Source organism: Lepisosteus platostomus, chromosome 3 (genome assembly GCF_059453375.1).
Source record: "Lepisosteus platostomus isolate fLepPlt1 chromosome 3, fLepPlt1.hap1, whole genome shotgun sequence".
NCBI classification, from domain to species: Eukaryota; Metazoa; Chordata; class Actinopteri; order Semionotiformes; family Lepisosteidae; genus Lepisosteus; species Lepisosteus platostomus.
Genome location: NC_142613.1, coordinates 62,806,466 through 62,830,157, shown reverse-complemented (window position 1 = coordinate 62,830,157; position 23,692 = coordinate 62,806,466). Strand labels below are relative to the sequence as shown.

Here is a 23,692-nt window from a genome sequence, read left to right as displayed (position 1 = left end):
ACACCTCATGACTTCTTTCTTTTGGACATACATTATACAGTATATGATTGTCTGTGATCGAACCAGTGATGATCTCTTCTCAGAAACCTGCTCATCCTAGTAGAGATTTTTGAGGTAGAGAATAATTTAAGACACAAAGTGGGCGTGAGAACATGTAACTACCATCCCCCTTGACAGACTGAAGTCTACCATGGGACTGCAGACAAAGGGGGCGCTTGGAATAGCCAATCAAACCTAGAGCGATTTTCCTTTTCTGAGAATATGTTAGAGCACGTTGTGAAAACGCACACGAGCGGGCAGAGACCATGCAAACTCCACACAGTTAAATCCCATGCCTGACTGTGGAGTCACAAAGCAGCAGCACTGACTTGCACACCATCTGCACTGGTAGTAAACAAAGTGTGTAGCTCCAACTAGTACCTCTAACTTCTGCTGCTAACTGAATTTCAAGAAATCATTTAACAGCTTCTTCAGGTAATTCACATGGCTTATAAAAAACTTCATAATTATACATAATAGCTTGCAAATAGGCAGATGCATCTGGTCTTTGACCTGTATGGAAAACATCATATTTACCTTTTTTGTGTTTTAGCAATCTCTGCAGCAACTGATTTGAGAACTGAGAATTTTTAATTGGTTAAGCATTTTCTATATACTGTACTGTCTTTTTGTGACAGTTGGCTGTTTAATTGTAGTACAATGAATATTATGTTTTGCACAAAGTTTCATTGCACCACTTTCATGCCATGTTCATTTTCAATTTTTCCCATACTGTATCTCCCTGCTGCACTTGATATCACAATTTATTCACTCAGTTCTCTTTGCACTCATGATTGCAGAGTAAAATTCCTGTACTGCTGCAGATTAGTGTTTTCAGCAAACGATGTACTGCAGTTGTGCAAGGAAATCAAAGAATAGTAATGTGCATAACATAATATGCTTGCTGATGGGAAAAACTTTTATTATTGTGTGATAGAGCATTGCTTAGTGCTTTCAAAGTGTCATGTAGCGATAAATTGTGTTATCTTAGTAACTGGAATAAACTCTAAACCCAGTCTGGTCCTGTGAAGGAAATTCTTAAATTTAACTCGTACTGTATATATCAAGGCTTTTACCTGTCACATAATAAAAGTACTTGTGTAGTGTGTTGCCATCTGTTTTGTAAGCAATGTATTGGGTACCAGTGATAATGTGCAGACTTCACAGAGGTTTCCTCATCTCATAGGAAAGCCACAAGACCTCCTTCAACCTCACAAGCGTGACTTTAGTAGTTTTGGATGTAGGCAGACATGCTTTGCAAACCCTAAATAATTTGCATCCTTCCAGAAGGCAATATCTTAGCACCTTTAGCATCACGCAACAGCACTTGTGAAGGAGAGCAGCTGAGCCACACTGCTGTTGATGGGGATATGCAAACAATCTGCATTTTGATTTCTTTCCTCTCCATTAATGGTTTGAGCTTTTTAGGCACTTGATGGTCATTAGTCTCTTCTGTCAGGCAAATTTATATAAGGACCAGATGCTAATAAAACTTCATGCTGAATTTGTGTTTACACAGTTTTAATTTAATTTTATCAGATATACAACTGTAAAATATGTGTGGCTAACTTTCTGTGATAAAGGGTAAACCTAGCAGTAAAGTGTTTCCAAATTTGTCAACTGATTAATTTAACTTGAGGACTCTTTTGGTGATTCTTTATTTTCATACATTCTCAGAGATTGGGCAGAATGCTCACCACAGTCTGGGGCCATTTAGCAGCTCCTCAGGCAGTAACATTCTGCAGATTTCATTAAAGATGAAGACACAAGATTGGAAATCCTCTAACCTAAGCAGTTAATTTCTTGCCAACATCATTGTGTTTGCCACTGTATATTTTACATCTAAATTATCTAAAATCTAAACATATAAACTTATTTCAGAGCAAATCATGGAAGAAGATCAAGAACATGGTCCATTGGTCTCCATTTGTGATGTCCTTCAAAAAGAAGTATCCTTGGATCCAACTCGCTGGACATGCAGGTAAAGACACCTCTGTCCTCAGCCTGCAGAATGACCTGCATTTCTAGTAAATGTAGCGTGAGCGACTGTCAGAAACCAAGATGTTACTGAGAAATCTTCAGTTAACAAGGCCGAAGCTGCTCTGAAAATACAGTTGTGACTGTGTCTTGCGTTGACTCTGATTGACCCAGATCTCAAATTCTTTTCTTATAAGCGAAAGATTCAGAGTGAAAGAACGGCATGTGTGCAAAGCAGGAGAGAATAATCACCGCAGATACTCCATTGTTTTATTTTATTTGCAGCCATTTCTAATTGTATTGAAGATACATGATATTTATTTAAACCTATAAAAATGTTACATTCTGAAATATGCCCCATACTAAAACAGATGATGTACTGTATAAGGGGCATTCTTAAATATCAAGCCCTCCTCTTACAATGGAAGCCTCTAGATTCTAGATCTGTTGATCTCTTATGCAATCTTTTACTCTGGTCAAGAGAGGAAAAAATAGTTGCAGATAGGATCATCCAGGTATGACAGGAAGTATGCAAGTTTATCTGTCATTAATACGAAAATTAATTTATGTTGCAACCAAAACTGTGACCTTTTCAGCCAAAAGTTGATTCTTTCTCATAAGAATGTAAAAACTGTTATACACCCATTCAGCCCATATTGCCTATTTGGTAGTTAGTACAGAAGATAATCATCTACTGTAGCAGTTTCTTGGCGTAAACCGTGATATCCGTACTGTGATATCAGCTTCAATAACATGGCAGGGTAGGTATTCTCCCACAACCTTCTGGATAAAGATGTGCCTCCTGTTCTCAGTTTTGAATGTGCCTCCGCGCAGTTTCCACTTTGTCCTCTACGTCTTGTTTCAGTGTTCTGGAGGAAAGAGTTTACTGGCTTGCCTTTGTCAAGGCCTTTGAAGATTTTGAATACTTGTATCAGCCCCCTCATAGTCTGTTCACAACTAAAAGGGTTCAGCCCCTTTAGTCTGCCAGTGTAGGTATTTCTTTAAGTCATCTCGTTCCACGTTTCTGGACCCGTAGCAGAGCAGCAATATTCTCTGAGTGTCAGACTGAGGTTCAATACTGTGTTGCTCTCTATATCTGCTCAGATTTGATACCCTTTGACCATGGCAATGCCTGGAAAGATTCTAAGGTTCCCTTCAAATTATGTGAATTTTAACTAACTGGTGTAAAATGTAATAAAATACAATAGTACTGTATATGTGCTATCAAGAACTATTATGACATCATAATGTTAGAAAACAGTGTCATACATGGAGTAGTATAATTGTAATGTAACAAAAAATGCAAACATAATTTGATTGTTTCACATACCCTGATTGAATAATATTAGATTTGACTATTTGTATATAATAATATAATAATAATAATAATAATAATAATAATAATAATAAACTTTATTTTATAAAGCATCTTTAAAGGTGGCTTCTCAAAGCGCTTTACAGGATGACAACAACAATAAATAAGAAGAAAACACAAGATAAAACAATTACAATATATAGAGGAGACCATGGATGGTGGTATTAAGAAAAGCAGAGGGGTGAAGAATAGAACCAGTTAAGTAAAGGCTTTTCTGAAGAAGAGGGTTTTGAGTCTGGATTTGAAGGAGTTTAGAGAAGGTGACTCTCTGATATCCTTGGGGAGAGAGTTCCAGAGCTTGGGGGCTCTGGAACTCTCTGGAACGCTCTGGAACAGGAGAAGGCCCTTTCAACCATACAATGTAGACAGGCTTCTAGGTAAGCAAGTCCTAAACAGGGTGTAAGAAATCCCTGTGTGTTTTTACAACTTTTTCTTTACCTAATATGTAGGACGGATCTTTCAGAGACAAAATCAGAAAAACTTCAGAAGTTAAAGGCAAATTAATTTACATCCATCCGTTTTCTAACTGCTGTATATAGTGCCCAGGGCTCATGGGGGCAGTGGGCATGCAGTAGGCAGTCCATCGCAGGGCATGCACAGACACAGACACACACACTCCCAACAGGCCCAGCTGTCCCAGAAAACCAATCAACCTGCCAGTAAATTTTTGAACTTTGGGAGAAACCAGAGCACCTGGAGGAAACCCATGTGAACACAGGGGGAGCCTAAAAGCACCAGAAAGCAGCCTAGGAATTGAACCCAGGGCTCAGTACTGCAGAGCAGCCATGCTAACCCAGTGTGACACTGTGCCACCATGATGCCCTTGGTCTACATCTACACCTGTGTATTTCCGTATACAGAAAATACAGAGCCTATGACTTTAGTCCCAGTTCAGTTTCTCATACGGAGGGTCTCTGTGCACAACCCAGGTAGTTTCAAGGCAGGAGCCAATGGAAGGATACTGAAGAAGCACTGCGAGTGTGAGCAGCGATGCCTGGACAGGCTCATGAAGGATGTGCTGAGGCCCTTTGTGCCGGCGTACCACGGCGACGTGGAGAAGGACGGGGAGAAGTACAACCAGATGGACGACTTGCTGGCCGAGTTCGAGCTGCCCTGTGTCATGGACTGCAAGATGGGCGTCAGGTCAGCTGCCTTGTCATGACCTGACTGTGATTTGCTGTACTGCACGTTTAATCTTTATCTTAAAGCTGTCAGTTTAAAAATAAAAACAAACTGAGCTGGCTAGGCAAGCTACAGTATTTCTAGTTTTTTTAGTGATTTGTTGTGCTTGTTTGTATCCATGCAGCATTTTTTTTAGCAATTAGATTCTCTACAGAATAGCTGTGCCAAGAATTAACAGACTCAAAAAGACTGAAAAAGACTGTTGATGTTAAATGGATATTAAAGGCTGCTGTGTATAAAATAATGTTGTGACAGGGTTTGTTTTTCTAATTAATCATTAACAATGTTTTTATATGTGCATAGTAAGAATTTAGCATATAGATTAAACTGGATTAGTATCAGAGAAATAAAACCACTCTGATATTTAATCTTACCTTGTTATGATGTACTTTCATCTCTGTTACATGATTGATGCTGTAGTAGAATAGCAGATTATTTTTTTAATTCACAAAAAAAGGTGTATTTTTCCCTGTGGGGCAAAGACCTCACGGATTTAGACTCACTGACCTGCGGTCACAATGCTGTCTTAAATTTGCTTAACAGAAATTTGTTTGCTCAGGTTTGACCTCTCTGAAACATAGCAGAGTCGATGTACAAATATAGAAGTAACCAGATGGCCAGGATATGAGCACATTCTGAGCTAAGCTGTCCAAACAAAGCAACTTGATACAAATGATCTCGGGGTTTGGGTTTCAGCCTAATCAAATGGAAAGGTTAAGAAGATTCAGTAAAATACATTACATTCTAAAGAATCTGAAAATTAGAAACATAAAGTTTACAAATGAGAGGAGGCCATTCGACCCTTCCAGCTTGTTTGGTATTTAGTAGCTATTTGATCTAAATATCTCATCTGGAAATTATTCTCGAAAGAAGTGAGGGTACTGGCTTTTACAACATGGCAGGGTAGATTATTAGACTCTCTTATGACCCTTTATGTAAAGAAGTGCTTTGTGTTTTCACTTTCAAACATGCTTCCCCTTTGTTTTAATTTGTGTCCTCTTGTTTGTGTTTCCCTGTTGATGAAGGGTTAACTTTGCCTCAGCACCTTTCAAGATGTTGAAGACTTTAATTAAAGTTCCTTGTCATTTTCTCTCTTCAAGGCTGGGAATGTACCTTCATGCTCTTTTCTAGAGTGATACCAGAATATTGTTGTTTGCAGTTTTGGCGAATGAAGGCACTCAGTTTCAAACAACATTAAATTACTTAACTGAAAGGCACATCAAGCCTTTCCTGTTAACCTGAGGTGTCTTTTTGCTTAGATTAGTCATTTTGAACATGAAATTTTGAAACATTAACAAACATTAATTTAAAACTTACTTGGAAGTACGACTATATAAACTTTCACAGGAATAAATGTATCTAATTGTTTTTGTTTGGGAATTCAACTCTCTGGTCAGGAGTGGACCCAAAACGCAACCCCCTCTCCCTTTGTATTCTAAGGAGAATTTAGTTTTTAATGTGTGTGTTTTTGATTTACACTGTGTTTTCCTGGATTGACTTTGTAGCATAAGTACAGTAAGTCCAGAACTAGCTTTTGTGTAAAACGGGATTCAAATACGTATATAATTTTAGATGAATGTGAACAATATAACATGCTTTTATGTAACTGAACAGTTGATTTTGTCCGTCGTACACTTCAGAAATTTTGTTTTTTCTCCTCCTTCCTTTCTCCCTCTTTACACTTCTTAGAACATACCTGGAGGACGAGCTCACGAAAGCCAGGAAGAAGCCCACCCTCAGAAAGGACATGTACCTGAAGATGATCGAGGTGGACCCCAGTGCCCCCACGGCTGAGGAGCAGGCCCAGCAGGCCGTCACCAAGCCGCGGTACATGCAGTGGAGGGAGACCATCAGCTCCACGGCCACCCTGGGCTTCCGCATCGAGGGCATAAAGGTGGGCGTTTCTCGAGCACGGCGAGCTGTGTGCAGCTGTCAGCGGAATGAGTAGAAACCTTTTTAACTCAAGGTACCACTAGATTTCTACTCATTCAGATGTGAAACATACTTTCATACCTGTCTGATGTTGTGAAATCCTGAGGTAAAGATTCGAGGTAAATCTATTATACCATATTTCAATATTTCATGTTTTTATCAGGGGCCTGGTGGGGCAGTGCTGGATGCCTGTGGTTAGCTTTGATGACTTGCAGTGCTGGACCCCTGGGTTCAGGTCCTGGGATACTATCTGTGTCGAGTTGTTATGTTCTCCTTGTGTTCAAGTGTCTTTTCCTGAGCTGTGGTCAGGTCACAGTCCAAAGATGTACCAGCAGGTTAATTGGCTTTTGAAAAAACTGTCCCTCTTGTGAGTGTGCACGTCTCCGTGTGTGCCCTGTGATGGCCTGACGTCCAGGGTGCATCTGCCTTGTGCCTGTTGTTTGCTGGGATAGGCTTCAATAAACTGGTTAGAAAATGGATGGATGGATTTTTCAATAGCTCTGTGACTTCCCAGGACAAGAGATGCCGAGTCTTTGCCTTCAAAGACCTGGCTTCTAGTCTCATGCTTTGTTTATATTTTTCATAACTGAAGTAAGTACACAAAGATTTCAGAGAACCCCCTTTGTCTCTTCTGTTCTTAAATACCCTGTTCCATCTGATTAGGTTTTAGTGATGTGGTTGTCGCTAGCCCTACAAAAAGAATCCATGTTGAAATCATCAGAAGTTATTAATACTTTAAAAGAAGTATAGATCTAAAATAAGTTTTTTTTAAATCTGCCATAGACCTTTATTTGCATCGTATTTTAACATAGAGACAGTCACAAAATACGAATGGCAATGACAATGAAGGTGTCTTTTCCATATATCCGTGTCCCTGAAGTGCCTGCTTCGTTTGCATTTTAGGGAATAATGTTTCTGACGTGTTTCGTGTTTCATGGACAACAGGGTGCATCATTTTCTGTCTTCTGGGTTCCTGTTGTGATGTGTACACTACAGCGTGTTTTTGTCACAAAACGAGCCTGCTCATGGCATTTCCATTGTAATTGTCATCAGTTTCTGACATACTGAAAACTCCAACAAATGCATTTCAGCCTGGTGTTGGATTATCTTAATCCTTTTTAATTTGCTACTATTTTAGTAAAACACTGTCATTCACTCCACCAGCCTCTGACTTTGTCACTAAGGTTTAATTATTGCTATTGCCTGTAATGCCTTTAGAAGAGTTTCCACAAAGAGGAGAATTATTATTTTCTGCCTTATTCAAAAGATCTCAGAACAAGCACTGTATAGAGACTTGAATCTATAGAGGTAACAAAAAGTCCATTCTTGTTGCACTTCCTTGGTTTTCATGTATTACAGTCTGGTCATATCCTAAGGTAAAAATGCGTTTGGAATAAACAATGTACATGATCAGTTTTAACTAATTTCAGTTGTTTTTTAGACAATACTAATATAATTACGATAAATTGTTTTACAATAACAGTCCTTAATGTCAAATTGATGAGAATGTTATTGATTTCTTTTGAAGATATACCTGTCATAACAGTTGAGAAAAATTTAAACTCCGGCAAATTGGTTCTGTTAGTCTGTGACTCAAAAGCAGTATGTTATTGTAACGCTTACGGCCGACAGGCACTGTGTAAGAGCCGGCTTACCAGAGCAGGTGACGTCACCGCCCTTCCCTGTGATAGCAGGACCACAGCTTCTGGGCTGTGGAGAGATCTCTCTTTGGCTCACCGGGCTGGGTCCCTGTTGAGTGATGTGGGAGTCCTGGGTTTGAGCCCCCAACGGTGGGGGGCCGACCTAATGCGGCAAGGGCGCCCGCCTGAACCCCTGTTGTGTTACATTATGTTTTCATATAATGTGGAGTGCAAAATCCATGAAAAAAACAAGTCTCCCTAAACATTTATCTGTGACAGGATGATTGATTGATACATTTAAATCCAGTTAGTACCTTCAGACCTGATCTCTTCAGTTCTTAGTTGTGACCAAGGCTTGGTCACTACTAGGATAGGAGATCTCTAAAGGTGTCTGACATGTTTGCGTTCTGCTTGCAGCGTTTTTTAACACAGCTGGTGATCTGTGGGTTTCTGACCTGCTTTCTGTATTTCTGTCCATCACACAAATAACACAATCTGCTCATCATTTTCACAATTTTTTATCTTGTTGTCAACAGTATAGCACTGACTCTGACAAAATTGCAAAAACAAACAATAAATGGAATTATTTTATTACCCATAAGTATACAACCTATTATGCTGTTTAATTGATGTAATAATATATCAATATTAATATTTAAACATTTTACTTCAATATTATCCTTTCCATTCACTTTCCATAATATTTTATTTGTATTTCTGTCCATTGTATTAGTATTTGTTAAGATACTAATTTCACCTCAATCTACTGTGACGTGGGAGTCCAGCTGTATCACCCAGGTGGCTGTAGTGAACCCCAGCAAGATTTAAAGTAACGATATTAATCTGATTTATTATCCTTAGTTGTTTTATACTATACATTTCTAAGAGGGGTACTGTAGTAAGGCCAACAATAGTGAATCTAATAAATTTTGTAGAATATTGATGTTTTCTTTTCTTTATAAAACCTCTCTCCATTCATACACTCAAATCTTTTTCAGGGTGTGAAAAGTCTTGTATTTCATATACGTTTAATATTTAAATTAATATTATGACACCCCCTATGATTCTGGGATTACTCTTTGATGAAAATAGTTTGCCTACTTGTTAATTTGAAATAACAGCAGATTCTCCAAAGTACTAATAATCTTATAAAGTAAATAAAAAACACAATGATTTGCACCTAAAAAACTTTAAATCAGTATCATATAGTTGAGCAAACATTAGAGTTTAGCTACTAATTGCTTTCAAACTGCATTTCGTGAAACACTTGAAGCAAATTGAAGAATTGAAATAATATGGAAAATGCGATTTCATTGACTTGTTTATTGTCATTTTTAGAATTATATAGCATTTTCTTCTTATGTTTTCTGATTATGTGCAGTATAAATAATATACTGTATATATCCCCTTATTAATCTACACCTAAGGGTAGGTGGTTTTGCAATTAAAGATGGAAATATTGCACCTCTCTTTCTATCCATATGTCTTTTCATATCATCACATACAGTTCTTAATGACTTAGGTCAAATGCTTTTGTGTTGTATGTGGAAGACTATAACCATAAAATGCATTTTAAAATATGGGCATAACTGTTTGCTACTATATTGTGTAAATCAAAGAGCTGTGAAAACTCTTACCATATGTGGTACAGTTTGCACAACATTTTCAAAATATAACTTCTTTAGCCTTTCTCTTTGCTTGGCCACAGATGACATGTTTCTGTGTTGTGATCTGTGACGGATGTATATGGAGTGCAAGCTCATTATCCCAAGAGTGGTGAACCCACAGAAGTTCAACCTTTCTTAATCTGGGGCAAAAAGAATCGAGGTTACCTTCTGGAGAAGTAGAGTTTGGGAAACCTCTGGATAGAGTTTAAAGATTTTACAGCTGGCTTTGTGCCTGTAAGTCTGGCCAGTGCTTACGTAGTGCCTGTCTGTGTTACATGGTCCACTGTAATGAGGAAGACGAAGTCACAAAAAAATGTACAGTGCGGAAGGTCTTAAGACTCTAAAAATAACTGTCATTAATAAAGATTCGGTTCTTTGTTCATCTAAATCTAACATCCAGTTCTAAAAGGATAAAATAAATATACTGACAGCTCTTTCAAAAATACACAGCTTGAGGTCGTTAGACTTCAAATGAGCATTCATCTGTACTCATCTGGTCACTGCATCAATGCAGACCTTATTGACCTAAGGATTAGAGTAAGATTAAAGTTTAATTAAAGATTAAAGGTTATGATAAAATCCACAAGACCTGTAAATGTATTAGTGTGTATGAACCTTTTCCTCTATTGCCCCTTAAGGAATTCTCTACTTAGGCACTTGAAATAGTTTTTGTTAATTCAGCTTTATTTTATTGCTTTATTGCGGTGGGAATTATTACAGTATAGAGGACTGGAATCTTATTTTTGGCTTTTCAGTAGACCCTCATAAAAAGAAATGAATCCTTCAAATATCCAAATCTAGAACAAAACAAGATTTTCCTTTGTTTTTGCACAGGAGTTTGTAATATGCCGTTGTTACCATCCATCCATCTATTTTCTAATGGCTTTATCCAGTACAAGATCACAGGGGAGCAGGAGCCTCTTGGACAGGATGCCAGTGCATTGCAGGACACCCACAGACACAGACATGCACATACAGTACCTACAACAGGGCCCCGTTAACCTACCCGGCATTTTTTGGACTGTGGGAGGAAAATGGAGTAATCAGAGAAAGTCCGTGTGAATACAGGGAGAATATACAAACTCCATATAGATAGTACCACTGGAAATGAACATAGGATGCCAGTGCTGCAAGGCAGTAAATCTAACCACTGTGCTACCATGCTGTCCTCCTCCCTGGTCCTGCCTACCTAATCCTAGGACTAGTCAGTCCTCCTTTCTCTTTAACATTTGTCTCGTGAAAGACTAGCTCTTGAGCTAGTAGCTTTTTTCTTGTTGTGATTTTGAAATAGATAAATCAGGGCTCCAGGGGCCAGCTGTAGAATGGCATGTAGTAGCACTGATCATCTCCATAAGCTTGGCTAACGACAGGGGATCTTTTTGGCATTATGTGCTCCCAAACAATCAAGTGTTGCAGTGTTGCAATTTCCAGTCAGAGTCAGCATGACATCAATTTTCTGTAATTTGCTTTGCTTAAGCCATCCAAAAATTGGATAATGGAATTGTTGCAGAGAAATAAAGGTCTTGTTTAAAGCACATTAATGACATACAACGCTTGTTAATGTGGCTAAATCCTAGATTGCACTCATCTTGGTTTTCATCAAAATATACTGAAGCTTTTCATTTTGAAACAGAATTTCTCAGCCACTTCCCTTCTTCAGAAAAAACATATTTTTCAAGATGGCTCAGAAATGTTTGTGAGTGAAGATCATTCAACTTCCCTGCCTAAAGTCTTAACCTCCCTCGGTGGCTTTGATGGACCTTAATGATAAGCAGGTCCAGTGATGTCAGTAGACAATCCATTTACTTCACCCTGACATGGTACATCAACAGCATCTGCTGATCAGATTGTTCATTGTTTGGATGAGTCAAAGTCCACAGGTGTTTGGGACATCCTGTGCATGCTTGACCCCATAATGAAATGAATGGGACATCTTAAATTAGCATTGAGACAAAGAGGAGAGTGATCATTCATACAAAAATTATTTACATTTCCAGTGTACATACAGTACTGTATGGCAATTGCTATCTAATATTAAACCACTAAGCAGCTCATAAAATCTATGCCAAAGAAACTAATAATCTGTTTACGTGACTGCTTAGATCCATTGAGGTTACAAAGTACTATTTTATTCGACTGCATCAGTTTATATGCTAGTGATATAATCGAAGGATTTCCTTTTTTTGTTTTTGCCCCGCAGAAGGAAGATGGGACAGTAAATAGAGACTTCAAGAAGACAAAAAGTAGGGAGCAAGTGATTGAGGCCTTCCGAGACTTTGTCAAGGGAAACAAGAATATCCTGGTGAGTCTGAAATCCCCTGCCTGTGACGCATGACTGCTCTGAATCACTGCCAAGAATGAGAGGGAGTTCCCAAGGACTTCCCTCACTGTGAAGAGAAGAAAAGGATGTTTCTAAAATTTATAGATCTACTAAGCTGCTGAACACCATGTGCTACCTGTGAAGGACATTACAAGTTGTAATACAACTGTTCAGCACAGCATGTGGTCACACAGGGAGGTGATTTGTCATTACCTTCAGCTGGTTTATGGTTGATGACTTTGTAAGAACATAAACATCTTATGAATGAAAGGAGGCCAGTCGGTCCATGTACAGTAGCTTGTTTGGGAACAAGTAATAGGTTTATTCCATGCTGAAAAAAAAAAGAAAGAAAACACAACGTTTCAGCCGTGGAGCCTTCTTCAGGTGTGAAGGCTCCACGGCTGAAACGTTGTGTTTTCTTTTTTCAGCATGGAATAAACCTATTACTTGTTCCTTTGCAGTCTATGCATGCTGACACAGGTATCCACCTGAACTACAGTAGCTTGTTTGTTTGCTATTACAAATTAAGGCCCAAGAGTCTCGTCCAGCTGTTTCTTTCAAGAGACTGGACTGTCAGTTTTGACAATACACAATAGGTTGTGTAGTTTATATTAGATGCCCCTACCCCTTTGTGCAGTTCCCAGTAGTTTCCACTCATGACACCTGGCTTCATATTCAACTGTTGGTTCCTAAAAGGCCCATCAGACTGAATCCTTGTAGATGATTTGCAAAGTAACCACCTGAACCAAAGATATTTTGTTTTTTTCACCTCTGAAAACAGCAACTTCAGTTTGATACAAAGGCTATGGAGTTGGTGAAGGAATTTTATATTTTTCTCTGAATTTCTAAACATGTACCCTTACTGGTGCTTTTTTTCATATTTATGGTTTCCTGTCCTTTATATTCTTCCCTTTAATTGCCATTAGATGGAGTGGCCATAGCAAACCTCATTTAACTCATTTTAATATTTTGAAAAGTATGAGATATGTTTATTTTCTTTAGAATGTATATATAGTTAGATTTCAGTAGTGGAGCCTTAACGAAGTTATGAGGTTCCATCTTGATGTGTTTAATTTTAGCAGTGGTAGAATTGTACAACAAGAGACGTTCTATGGCTGTTGACAGACTACCTCAAATAATTAGAACAAAAACTAATGCTTGTCATCTGCATCTATTTTTCCTTTTTCCAGAAATCCTATCTTGAACGACTAAACAAAGTAAAGGATGCTTTGGAACAGTCATCATTTTTTAAAACACACGAGGTAATGGTTTTTCTCATAGTTACTTTAAGCCTTATAATTATCAAAGTATGCCATTTATATTTAAAAAAACACCATTCTTCTGTCCTTGGTTTAGGAAGATGGCAAAAAAATACAGCAATGGCAAAATAAATAAGCTAAACGTCCACTATAAGAACTATTTTAATAATGCTAGAACAAATATTGACATTTTGAAAAGAAGAACTATGAAAGAATGAGTACAAGACCTGTTGTTCACTGATCTCATAGTTTATGGTTATGTGGTGCTTCACTGGGGCTTAAGAGATTATATTGCATTAGGTGCTGGGTGAATTTATGTACACTTTAACTTTCATTGTTCTGGTAAGGGCAGGAATTCTTTACATGTGTGAAAAGCACCTGAAACAGATTTGCTGAGCTACTGTAAATACAAATAAACTAGACCAAGCTGAAAGTTGGGTTGGGATTAGTGTGTCATCTTCATATATCACATTTGGTAATTCACTAATAACTGTAACAACATGCCTGTTCACTTTCAGTAAAGAACATCCAAAGAAACAAATCTAATGAAAAGGATCTCATTAATCTGTATCTGATTGTACAAAATGTGTGAACACACAGTAGTTACCGTATAAATAGTGTTCCAAAACTACAAAGTTCAAAGTGTATCTTTTATGCAAGTGTTTGTGCAGTCAGTAGATGGTGTAATATTTATATTAAAGAACTGAGAGTATTTGTGCAGTCAATGGGTGACGGAAAAGACAAAGGTAATTTTAAAAGAAGCAGGAAGTGTGATTGAGCTGTAGCATTAGCTAATAAGCATTAAGATAAATCTTGCTTTTCAAACACTGTCATATGTAATTTCAAATTGAAGGATAAGCCACATTTATTAACTCTGGAGAAAGCAGGAGAAAGTAAAAGGGTGTCTTTCTAAAAGCACAGCTGCAGCTTGAAATTGTCTGCAGAAGCAAGCAGATGGCCTTTTCGCTCTTTTGTGTGAAAGCAGAAGACATTGTCAGTCATAATGAGTACTGCCAGGAAATATTTTCTTATAAGTGGGCTCAAAAAGCCCCTTCTCTAGATCCAGATGGAAGTATTATTTTGAAGTAAACTGCATGCAGTTTTCATTTGGCCACAGCAGTGGTGTTTGGCGCCAGTTGCTACAGCTGTGGCATGTAAGTGGCTGTTCGAATGATTTGACCATAACAGCTTCTCAACTCTTACGTAATTTAATACTATTCCTGAAGAACGAAAATTGTCACAGCACACTGTGTGAGAAAAAAAAACGAAATCACCACTGAGCTACAGCTTGGTTATATTCATCTGAAGATTTATGTACATATATTTTTCTCTTAGTTTGCATGGGTGGTGGCTTTGATCCATATGGTCCATAAATTGCTTTTTCATGCTTTAAGCCTTCCAAGTCTCACGGGTCAACTGGTTCATACTGTACTATTGTATGTGTTTGAACTTATCAATCTGATACTCCTGCAACTCTAAGACTACACACAATGACTTTCTGAGATGAGCCTGTACTAATGTGAAAAAATATATTGTACAAACCATCTTTATATTAAAAGAAACATACAGAGCAATTATTACATGAGTTTGATTGATCATGATTACATTACCATTTCTGTAAAGTACATAAAACAAGTCTTTGTATATGTGATAAGTAGTTACTACTATCATTTGGAAACCTGACCTGGTATTAGTATTTCCCTTTGTGGTTATAAATTCTTTTTTGTTTTTCTGTAGAGGTCTTTTGTAAATAGCTAGAATGTGGAAACTGTAATGGAGAAGTACTTAACTAACAATGCAATAATGAATAACATCTGATTTATTAATTACAGGCCTTGTTTGCCTTACAAATGGAAATAATAATGTTTGCATGCTTTCCACATGAAATAATAGAGTGGGGATTTTATATTACACTAATGTGTAACAGAATAGTGGTGTCTCCTGCTCTCTTAAAGAGTGACACCAAGTGAGTTATCTGCTTTTCAATATCCCTTTTGGAAACTTTGAAATCCTGTTTGTTCTAGAGATTATTTCTTCTCTTCAGGCGAGAAAAACATTGTTTATTTTATGACATTGTCAGTTTGTGTTACAAAAAGAGAAAGAAAATCCTTTTTTATGCTCATATTTATTCTCTTTTTATTAGCCTTCTTATTTTTCCATATTCTTATTCTTATGACTCTGTTGTAAGACCCATCACAATGGCCTTGATATGCTAGCAATAGTTATAGTCAAATGCCGACTAGAACCATTAAACTAAGGCCCTCTGCATTGCACTTTCTTTTATTTATTATGAGAAAAAACACAGGTGATAATGCTGTAAATCTCTCACAGCAGGCCTTATTATGTGTGCATATTCAGTATGTAGTATTCTGTATTTACTTGACACATGAAGTGCTCATTTGTTAAAGAACAATGTGTGTGTTTAAAATGAATTGTGTTTATCATTACTGGATCAAAGTAAACAAAATGTCTGAAAATGCAGGCAAAGTTCAGAAACTTCTGCTATGTAGAGCAAGGTACATCAGATCCTTTAATTCAATGCTATAATATTACTGTTCTCTTTCTTCCCCATAAAGTCAATTCACGGAACAAAAAACAAAAACTTTCAAATAATAAAAACATAGTCCTCCAGCACTGTATCACCAGAGTCAACTCTCTGAAAGCCTGTGAAGGTACAGCTGTCAATGTAATAAATATCCTTAGATTTCCAGAAATAAGTGAAACATACTGTAATTTGATACTCTTTCAGCCAATTTTCTGGTGTTTTCTAGGCCAGCATTAGAGCAGCAGGAACCTTTCATTTTGTGGCTCTTCATCTTATATTTTGCCCATGTAGCATCACTAAGGGCTGTTGATATCTCAGGCACGATGTCATTTGTTTTTGTGCTTTCTCTCAGGTCATTGGAAGCTCCCTTCTCTTTATCCATGATAAGCGAGAACAGGCCAAGGTGTGGATGATAGACTTTGGCAAGACGACTCCCCTGCCAGAGGGGCAGGTCTTGAGCCACCGAATAGCCTGGGAGGAAGGGAATAGGGAAGACGGATACCTCTGGGGTCTGGACAACGTCATAGACATTATCGCCGAAATGGTGTCACGAGATCCCCTTTAAAACTGTCCTGCCGACATGAGAAGCTACAGCATTCTTGAAACTCGCACTACAGGAACTTCCTTTGTTTCCAAAAAAGCTATATACTGTATAGTCTGTCAAGAAACAAAATAGGGTAGCTATTGTATGTAGATTTTGTACATATTTAATATTGCTACGGTTATTTAGGTGACACTCTTATTTAAGACGTTTTATTAATCTTCCCACCTACCCCTTGAGAATTGGCGAGTACAAATATTGGAGCAGGGCTGCCCTTAAGTTGGAGGATTTTAGTTTTTTAATTAAAAACTAAAAAGACATTTGCTCTCGAACTGTCCAAAAGGTCCATTTCTGAACTGAAAACCTGAGGTATACAGTACATGTGTGGGAAGCAATGTTAAAGTGATACCTTTCTGGCACACTTCTGTTGTTATTTTTTCATATTACTACCTGTTTGCTCATGTGAAACATGGATCTGTGTTTAAATTGGCAATGTTCATTTGAAGTTATACTGTTTGGTTATGGATTCAATCCATAAAATTCCAGTTATATTAAAAATAACATTTTGAGTTGCATGAAGTACAAATAAAGTAATTCAGTTGATATTTAATTTTAAATATAGTTCTCATCTGCATGTACATTACACAAGTGTCTTGCCTATTAAACCCAGTAAATTACTCCTGCTGGAATTCTGTGCACTATTTCCAATGTAGTCCCAACATTGAGCAAATGTGGTGTTTGAAGTTGCCCTGAAATCAGGACTAAAACTGATAATAGGCATTAATAACACTTTCATTCCTTTATGAAAACAACAAAGAGGTCTGCTTTTTGGTGAAAACATTCATAGGAGGAATATGTTTTTTTTTTACAAAGTAATGTACACAGCTTGACCATAGAAATAATTCACATACCAAACTGTATATTTACTTTAAAGGAGTGTTATTTAAATAAAAGACATAATAAAAATAAATGGGTTAGGAAAATTAACAAGTGCCAGGTGTTGAGTAACTGGAGAGATATAACCTGAAGCATTTTGGAGCAGTAGTACTTGCTAACTTTGGTAAATAAAGAAGGTAGATTTACTGGCTTGTTATTGTCCACCATTTCTGAACTGATTCAAAGGGAGCTCCAGGCATCAGATTTGACTTTGTGTGACGCTGGTTGAAAAATTGTGCAAGCCTCCATCAGAAACAACATTAAAAAGAAAGGCCTGGGTTTTTACAACAGTTACAGATGAATTTTAAAATGTAGTTTTAAAATATCTGTATTAGTTTTTTTAAAACTAAAATAAAAAATAAAGGCACACAGAATATAAATAATTTTACACTCATTCTGAACTGGGCAATTCTTGAAAGAGCTTATACAGTACATTAAGTACTATATTTTAAAGACATTCAAACATTCAAAGGTCTAAACATCTGGATAATAAATGTGAACCTATTTCAGGGAACAGGGAAAAGCATGCAACACAAACTGTAGAAACAGTTCTGAAGAACGTATATATTTGCAGTAAATAAAGGTTTGAAAACTCTTCTGTCTTTTCAGTGTGTAATACTGTGCTCTCATTCAAACAGACGTTTGACAGATATAGAATAGATGTACCATAATAGATTAAAGTGCTTCAAAGCTCTAATTTTAAACTACATGAAGTGCTGTTGACTAAAATGTTCTTTATGAACTCAAAGTTATGGAGTTGGTAACAACTGTAGCGAAGTTATGCCTTCAATAGGTCTGAATTTTTAAATCCTTGATTACCTGTTTCTGCACTCTGAGATACAAGTTTGTTTTTTATTCTGTAAGGCAGCCTCTCAACAAGATGTTTATTAATTGTTGATTCACTTACTTCTGTCTTACCAGCTCTTAACAGGAGATGAATTTGTGATGAACAGACACAGGTGGGAATGACAGGGGATCACACATTCCCACAATAAGTGTTTTCCACTTCTTTGTCCAGTCGGTTACATTTAAACCAACACACTTGAACGAGTTCTAAAGCTCAAAAGCCGGTTCGGGGTTGAAAACAGTTACATTTCCGCTTTTTGAGAGCTGAAAACAAAATTGATGGAAATTAGCCTCTGATTAAGAACTCAGCCAGATCAAAAACCAGAAGTCACAAGGGTCTCGCAGGTCAATGATTGTGACCATTCAATTACAGTTATTTACATTGGAAAGACATGGGGATATATCAACCTTTACAAATTTAAGAATGTGAATAATCAGTGTCTTTCACTGCCAGATCAAGCACTTTAAAGGCAGGGACATGTTTAATTGGTTATGAATTTGTTGCTGCAAGACCCCTCCCTATTCTTTGCTTAATAAAGGTCATTACAGAAAGTCTTAAATGATTGGCGTAATTAAACAAAACATGTTAGGTGAGAGTTTCTTGCCAATAAATCCTGTGACCATTCTGGAGTGCGTCTTGTATTTTCTTATTGTTTTCATGAATTACCTCCACCCTGAAAATGAAAACTATTGCTTTCCATCGCTTCAAGATTTAATTGTCCTTCTGAATTGTTCTTCTCAGTTCTACCAACACAGAAGCCAACACTACTGCAAATTTAAAAATGTAAAAGTAGAAAACATGAAAATGACTAATATGAATCAAGAACAAGGATTTTTAAAGCGGCCACTGGGATACTGCCTGTATTTTAATGTCATTTCATATCTTCATGGCTGAGATTATTTAATATCCTGCTCTGGGAAAGATGGGATCTGAAGACATTTCAGAAAGCTGAATGAAAGTAAAATGGGAAATGACAAGACAGCTGGAGGGTACTGCCCTGCTGAGGTAAATTGACAGTCACATGGCTCAAAACACCTTGTCAGATTTAAAGGAAAGTGTCCCATTTCATTTGCCATTGCAGCCATAGCCAATGAGACCTAGAATCTAGCATGTTTCCTGGTTCCTCTTTCAGACTTTAATTGTTAAAGATAAGGCAAGGGACGAAAACCATCCAATGGTCAAATGCATCTTTAAGATATGTAGTTGGCAAGGGATTCATACTATTTTTGCCACTTTCCACTGATTACCTTTGAGCAGATATTTCAGAGGTTCTGTATGTAGAACTTGTGATCAGCAGGCCAAGTAAAACTCAAATTTAACTATTGCATAGAATAGAAATTTTACTACAGTTAGCATAAATAACACTCAATTATTAATTGTTAATAATGTGTTAATAAGCAAAACTTGTACTGCATTTGGGATATTAATGTTTCATCATGCTTACAGCTCATTCTAAAAATAACAGCATCACATTTTTCACAAATTTAAAAAATGTGCATGTTGAACCATTATTACTTTCATGAGATTGTATAAAGTGTAGGAGGTAGCATGCCTTGAATTTCATACCTATCCCAGTAGCCAATGGGCATAAGGTAGGATACACCCTGGACAGGATGCCAGTCTGCCACAGGGCAGACATACAGAGACACACTCACTCTGTCAGGGAACCTATAGGTGGAATGGGAGGATCCTTATGCGTGACCAGAATCCCACAGAACACAGTAACAAAGGAACAATCCAAAAGACCAAATCCAAAGGCCAGGTCGATAAGGGAGGCAGAGGGTCCAGTAACGAGAGATATCTAAAAACAATCAAAAAGTCAAAATCCAGAAGGCAAGGTCAAGAGGCGGAAGCAGAAGATTCATAATGGGAGACCAGTTGAAAGGCTTGGAAACACTCACTGGAGAACACATGAAAAGGCTTCTCAATAGTGAGAGTGGGAAGGTGTGCGAAGGGGGTTTAAATACTGAAAGGAAAGGGGTGTGATAGGATGATTGGTTAGGGAGTGAGAATTTGAGGAATCTGATGCATGTGAGAATGTGATGGGTTCAATCAGGGATGAGATTGTGAAGCAGAGGTTCCGGGAATGTAACGTCGTTTGCGAGGGAGCGTGTGGAATGTGACAGGGACAGAACGGCGTATCCGAGGTAGAGTGTGGGGCGTGACACACTCCAGGGCAATTTTCCCAGAAGCCAATTAACCTTTGGGCTGTGGGAGGAAACCGCAGCACCCAGACAAAGCCCAAACACAGAGAAAACATACAAACTCAATGCAGATAGTACCACAGGTCCAGAATTGAGCCCAGGGCCCGAGCATGGTGAGACAACAATGCTAACCACTGTGTTACTCCACCTCTGGTTGTTTTATAAGTAGAACACTGAATGACGAGTCACTGTTTTTGCTACGGAAGCATTGTACACCTAACCTTTGATGAAGGAACTGAGAAGTGTTTAATTTAAATGAAAACAACGTGCAGAAAGTCCAAAGAAACTTCTCGGTTCCTTTAGCACTTGTTCCATTTGTGTTTCATTCTGTATCAACACATGTTGAGTTTGTGCAGATTGCCTGAGCAGGGTCTAAAAGACTTTGAGAAAACTGCAGACAAGACATTTTAGCACATGGTTATAATAGGTTATAATAGATAGGAAGGAGTTTTCTGAACCCTTTGAAGAATTTCATAAATCATTTTTATAACGCATATCAATGTGTACTGTATGTGTTTTTTTAAGAGAGTGCTAACCATTACTTATGCCTTTCAAAATGTTTTGTTTGTTTTTTTAAGCATCAGTGAAGCCAATAGTACCATGGAATATGCACTCTAGTTAAAAATGATTCTTTTGTGTTTCCTTAATACAAATGTTCACGCAGGAATTGCAATCAAGTAACATTTCAGAACTGAAGAAACTGCTCAGGTGAGAACGTTTTCCTTGCCGGAACCCTGGAATCTGATTTTATTTGACTACAGCCCTATTATTATTATTTAAAATCTAGCAAATCCCAAATCCCAAACCCTGACTTTGAACCCCTAAACGTCCACCTGTTAAGAGATAAGATGATGAAAATAGATTGGTAGCCAGTAGGATGTCCGAGTTGTTCCTTTGTCAGAAACGTTCCTTTCTTTCACTTCACTTGTTTTTCATTATCTGATGAAAAGCTAGATGTTTGTTTCTTTTGAAAATATATTTTGTTCCTTGCCATAAAATCGTGTTGTATGAGTAAGTCAGTAGTGCTTTAGTGCCCTCTTGTGGATGTGTCCTGTAATCAACAGAAAATGGCAGATTGAAGGATCTCCCCAGTTTATAATGAAATAATTTCAAAATTAAATTGTATTATTTTTTTAAATTATACTATTGATTAGATTATAATAAAAACATTGGTTCAAGTGCTTTTTTATAATGTTACCGGGTTTTGCTTTTGAATTTGAACAAAATATCTCAGGATTAATTAAATGCCAAAATGGAGGCTGAAGCAGAAGCCTGCCACTCCATTCAGGGAAATGACATAACTTTAGAGCAGTGCAAGTCATTAGTGCTAATAATGATCAATATATCTTTATTTTTACTGTATTATAATTATGTCAGTTAAGTATGGATAATTCTTGTTTTGTTTCAGCAAATTCTACTAGATAGAAGATGCATTATGGAGGCTAGAGGTTTTTTTTAACAAAACATTAAGTGAAGCCATCGTTTGATTTAATTATTAAAAGTCATAGCATTTTATCAGATTATTTCATCATCATATTTGAATGACGTAACTATAGTACTAAGAATTATGCTCTTTTACTGAGGTAATACCAATTCAAAAGAAAACAGTATGCTCATTCTGAAAAAAAGTAGATATTTTCACTTCTGTGTCACTTCTCTGATTATGGAGTGCCTGTATCTTTATTTAAATTGAGTTTTCCCCTGGAGTTTTCAATTACCTAATTGAATCCTTAATTAAACTAAGAGTGTTCTTGTTTTGCCGTCTAAACATTATTTTTCATTTTGTTAAAAAGGTGGGGTGTTTTACGATATCTGTAAAATGCTCAACCTGAAATTGGGAAATTGTATCTTAGTTAAATGCCAGTTAACTTTAGTGTATCAGTTTCATTACTGGGCAGCATCGTTGCACAGTGGTTAGAATTGCGGCTTCGCAGTGCTGGGGCCTTTGGCATGTCTCCATTATCTCATTGTTCTTTCTAAAGTCCTATCTGTCAATCCAAGCAGGATACGCTCTGGACAGGACGCCAGTCCATCACAGGGCACACACAGTCAAACACATACAGTACGTACCATACTGTAAATACACACTCACACCAGGGAACAATTTTCCCAAAATTTTCCACTGTGTCTTTGGACTGTGGGAGGAAACTGGGACACCAGGACGAAACCCTCATGAACACGAGGGGAACATAGAAACTCCACACAGATAGGATCCCAGGAAAGGAACCACAGTGCCACTGTGCTGCCTTCAATTAAGATCTTGAATCATTCAATTAAACAATGTTTGGATAATTGGAGCTAAAATCTAAATGCCCCCTACTGTAGCTCTCAAGGACCAGAGAAATCAGAACAAATTATTTACTTAACTGTACAAAATCTAAAAGTGAATCTTATTTTTAGAATTAGGTAGCTTTTTAAAAAAGAAAATACCCTGGTTTCTTTCAGCCAAGGGCTGGATGAACTCCTTTGAATCATTCACTGCTAACTACCAAACAGGCTACTGTAGATAGGTTGAATGGCCTCCTCTCATTTGTATATTGTCTTATGTTCTTACAATATAGAGTGACCTGTAGGGCTCCTCAGTACCTGGGCTGGACCCCCTGCACCCTGGACAGTAACAGACTTTGAATCCATTTTGTGTGAACTTGAACATTGACTTTATTATCATCTTTCTGAAATAGAAGCCAGAATTTTCTTTTGGATTCTCGAAGTGCTAGGAACTTAAACCGGTTTTAAAGTGTAAAGACTCTCTGGAATATTAAATAAGGAACACATATTAAAAGTAGCTGATGATCATTATTGTAAAAATGCAGTTATTACAGCTTGTCATTTTCAGGGGACATAAACCCTGATTAGTCCATATGAATAAGAATAGTCAATATGAATTAAGAAAACGTTGGTCTTGCTTTAACCTAGAAGACTCGCTGAACTCTACAACATGCTGGAGTTCTTTGAACAATCAACAACAGTAATACTTACAGAAAAAGCATATGGTATGGTGTATAGTATATAGAGTTTCAGAATGATTTTTGTAATGTTCCTTCGAAAAGTTTAATTCAGATACAATTATCTTATCTATTTTAGGGTTTCTTATCAATTGTTCTTACCTTATCAAAAGATCTTATTTAGAAGCCATTGGTGCAACTCTCCATGCTTTTGCTCAAAACAGGGGTAGTACCCATGGACTAAAAAATCACTAATGCGGTCTTCAGCAATAATTACCAAGCA

The 23,692-nt window shown here is 37.3% G+C and overlaps 1 protein-coding gene across 2 annotated transcripts in view; it reads left to right on the top strand.

Annotated features, from left to right (window-relative positions):
• The window catches only part of itpkb (inositol-trisphosphate 3-kinase B), a 63,385-nt gene extending 45,377 nt beyond the window's left edge, over window positions 1-18,008 (top strand). For both annotated transcript variants that reach the window (XM_088626348.1, XM_088626349.1), the window contains exons 3-8: window positions 1,921-2,020; window positions 4,321-4,534; window positions 6,263-6,467; window positions 12,013-12,114; window positions 13,323-13,394; window positions 16,289-18,008. In XM_088626348.1, the coding sequence (XP_088482474.1) occupies window positions 1,921-2,020; window positions 4,321-4,534; window positions 6,263-6,467; window positions 12,013-12,114; window positions 13,323-13,394; window positions 16,289-16,501 (906 nt within the window). In that variant the 3' untranslated portion in view covers window positions 16,502-18,008. The remainder of the gene's footprint in view (window positions 1-1,920; window positions 2,021-4,320; window positions 4,535-6,262; window positions 6,468-12,012; window positions 12,115-13,322; window positions 13,395-16,288) is intronic.
• Window positions 18,009-23,692: the final 5,684 nt, after the last annotated feature.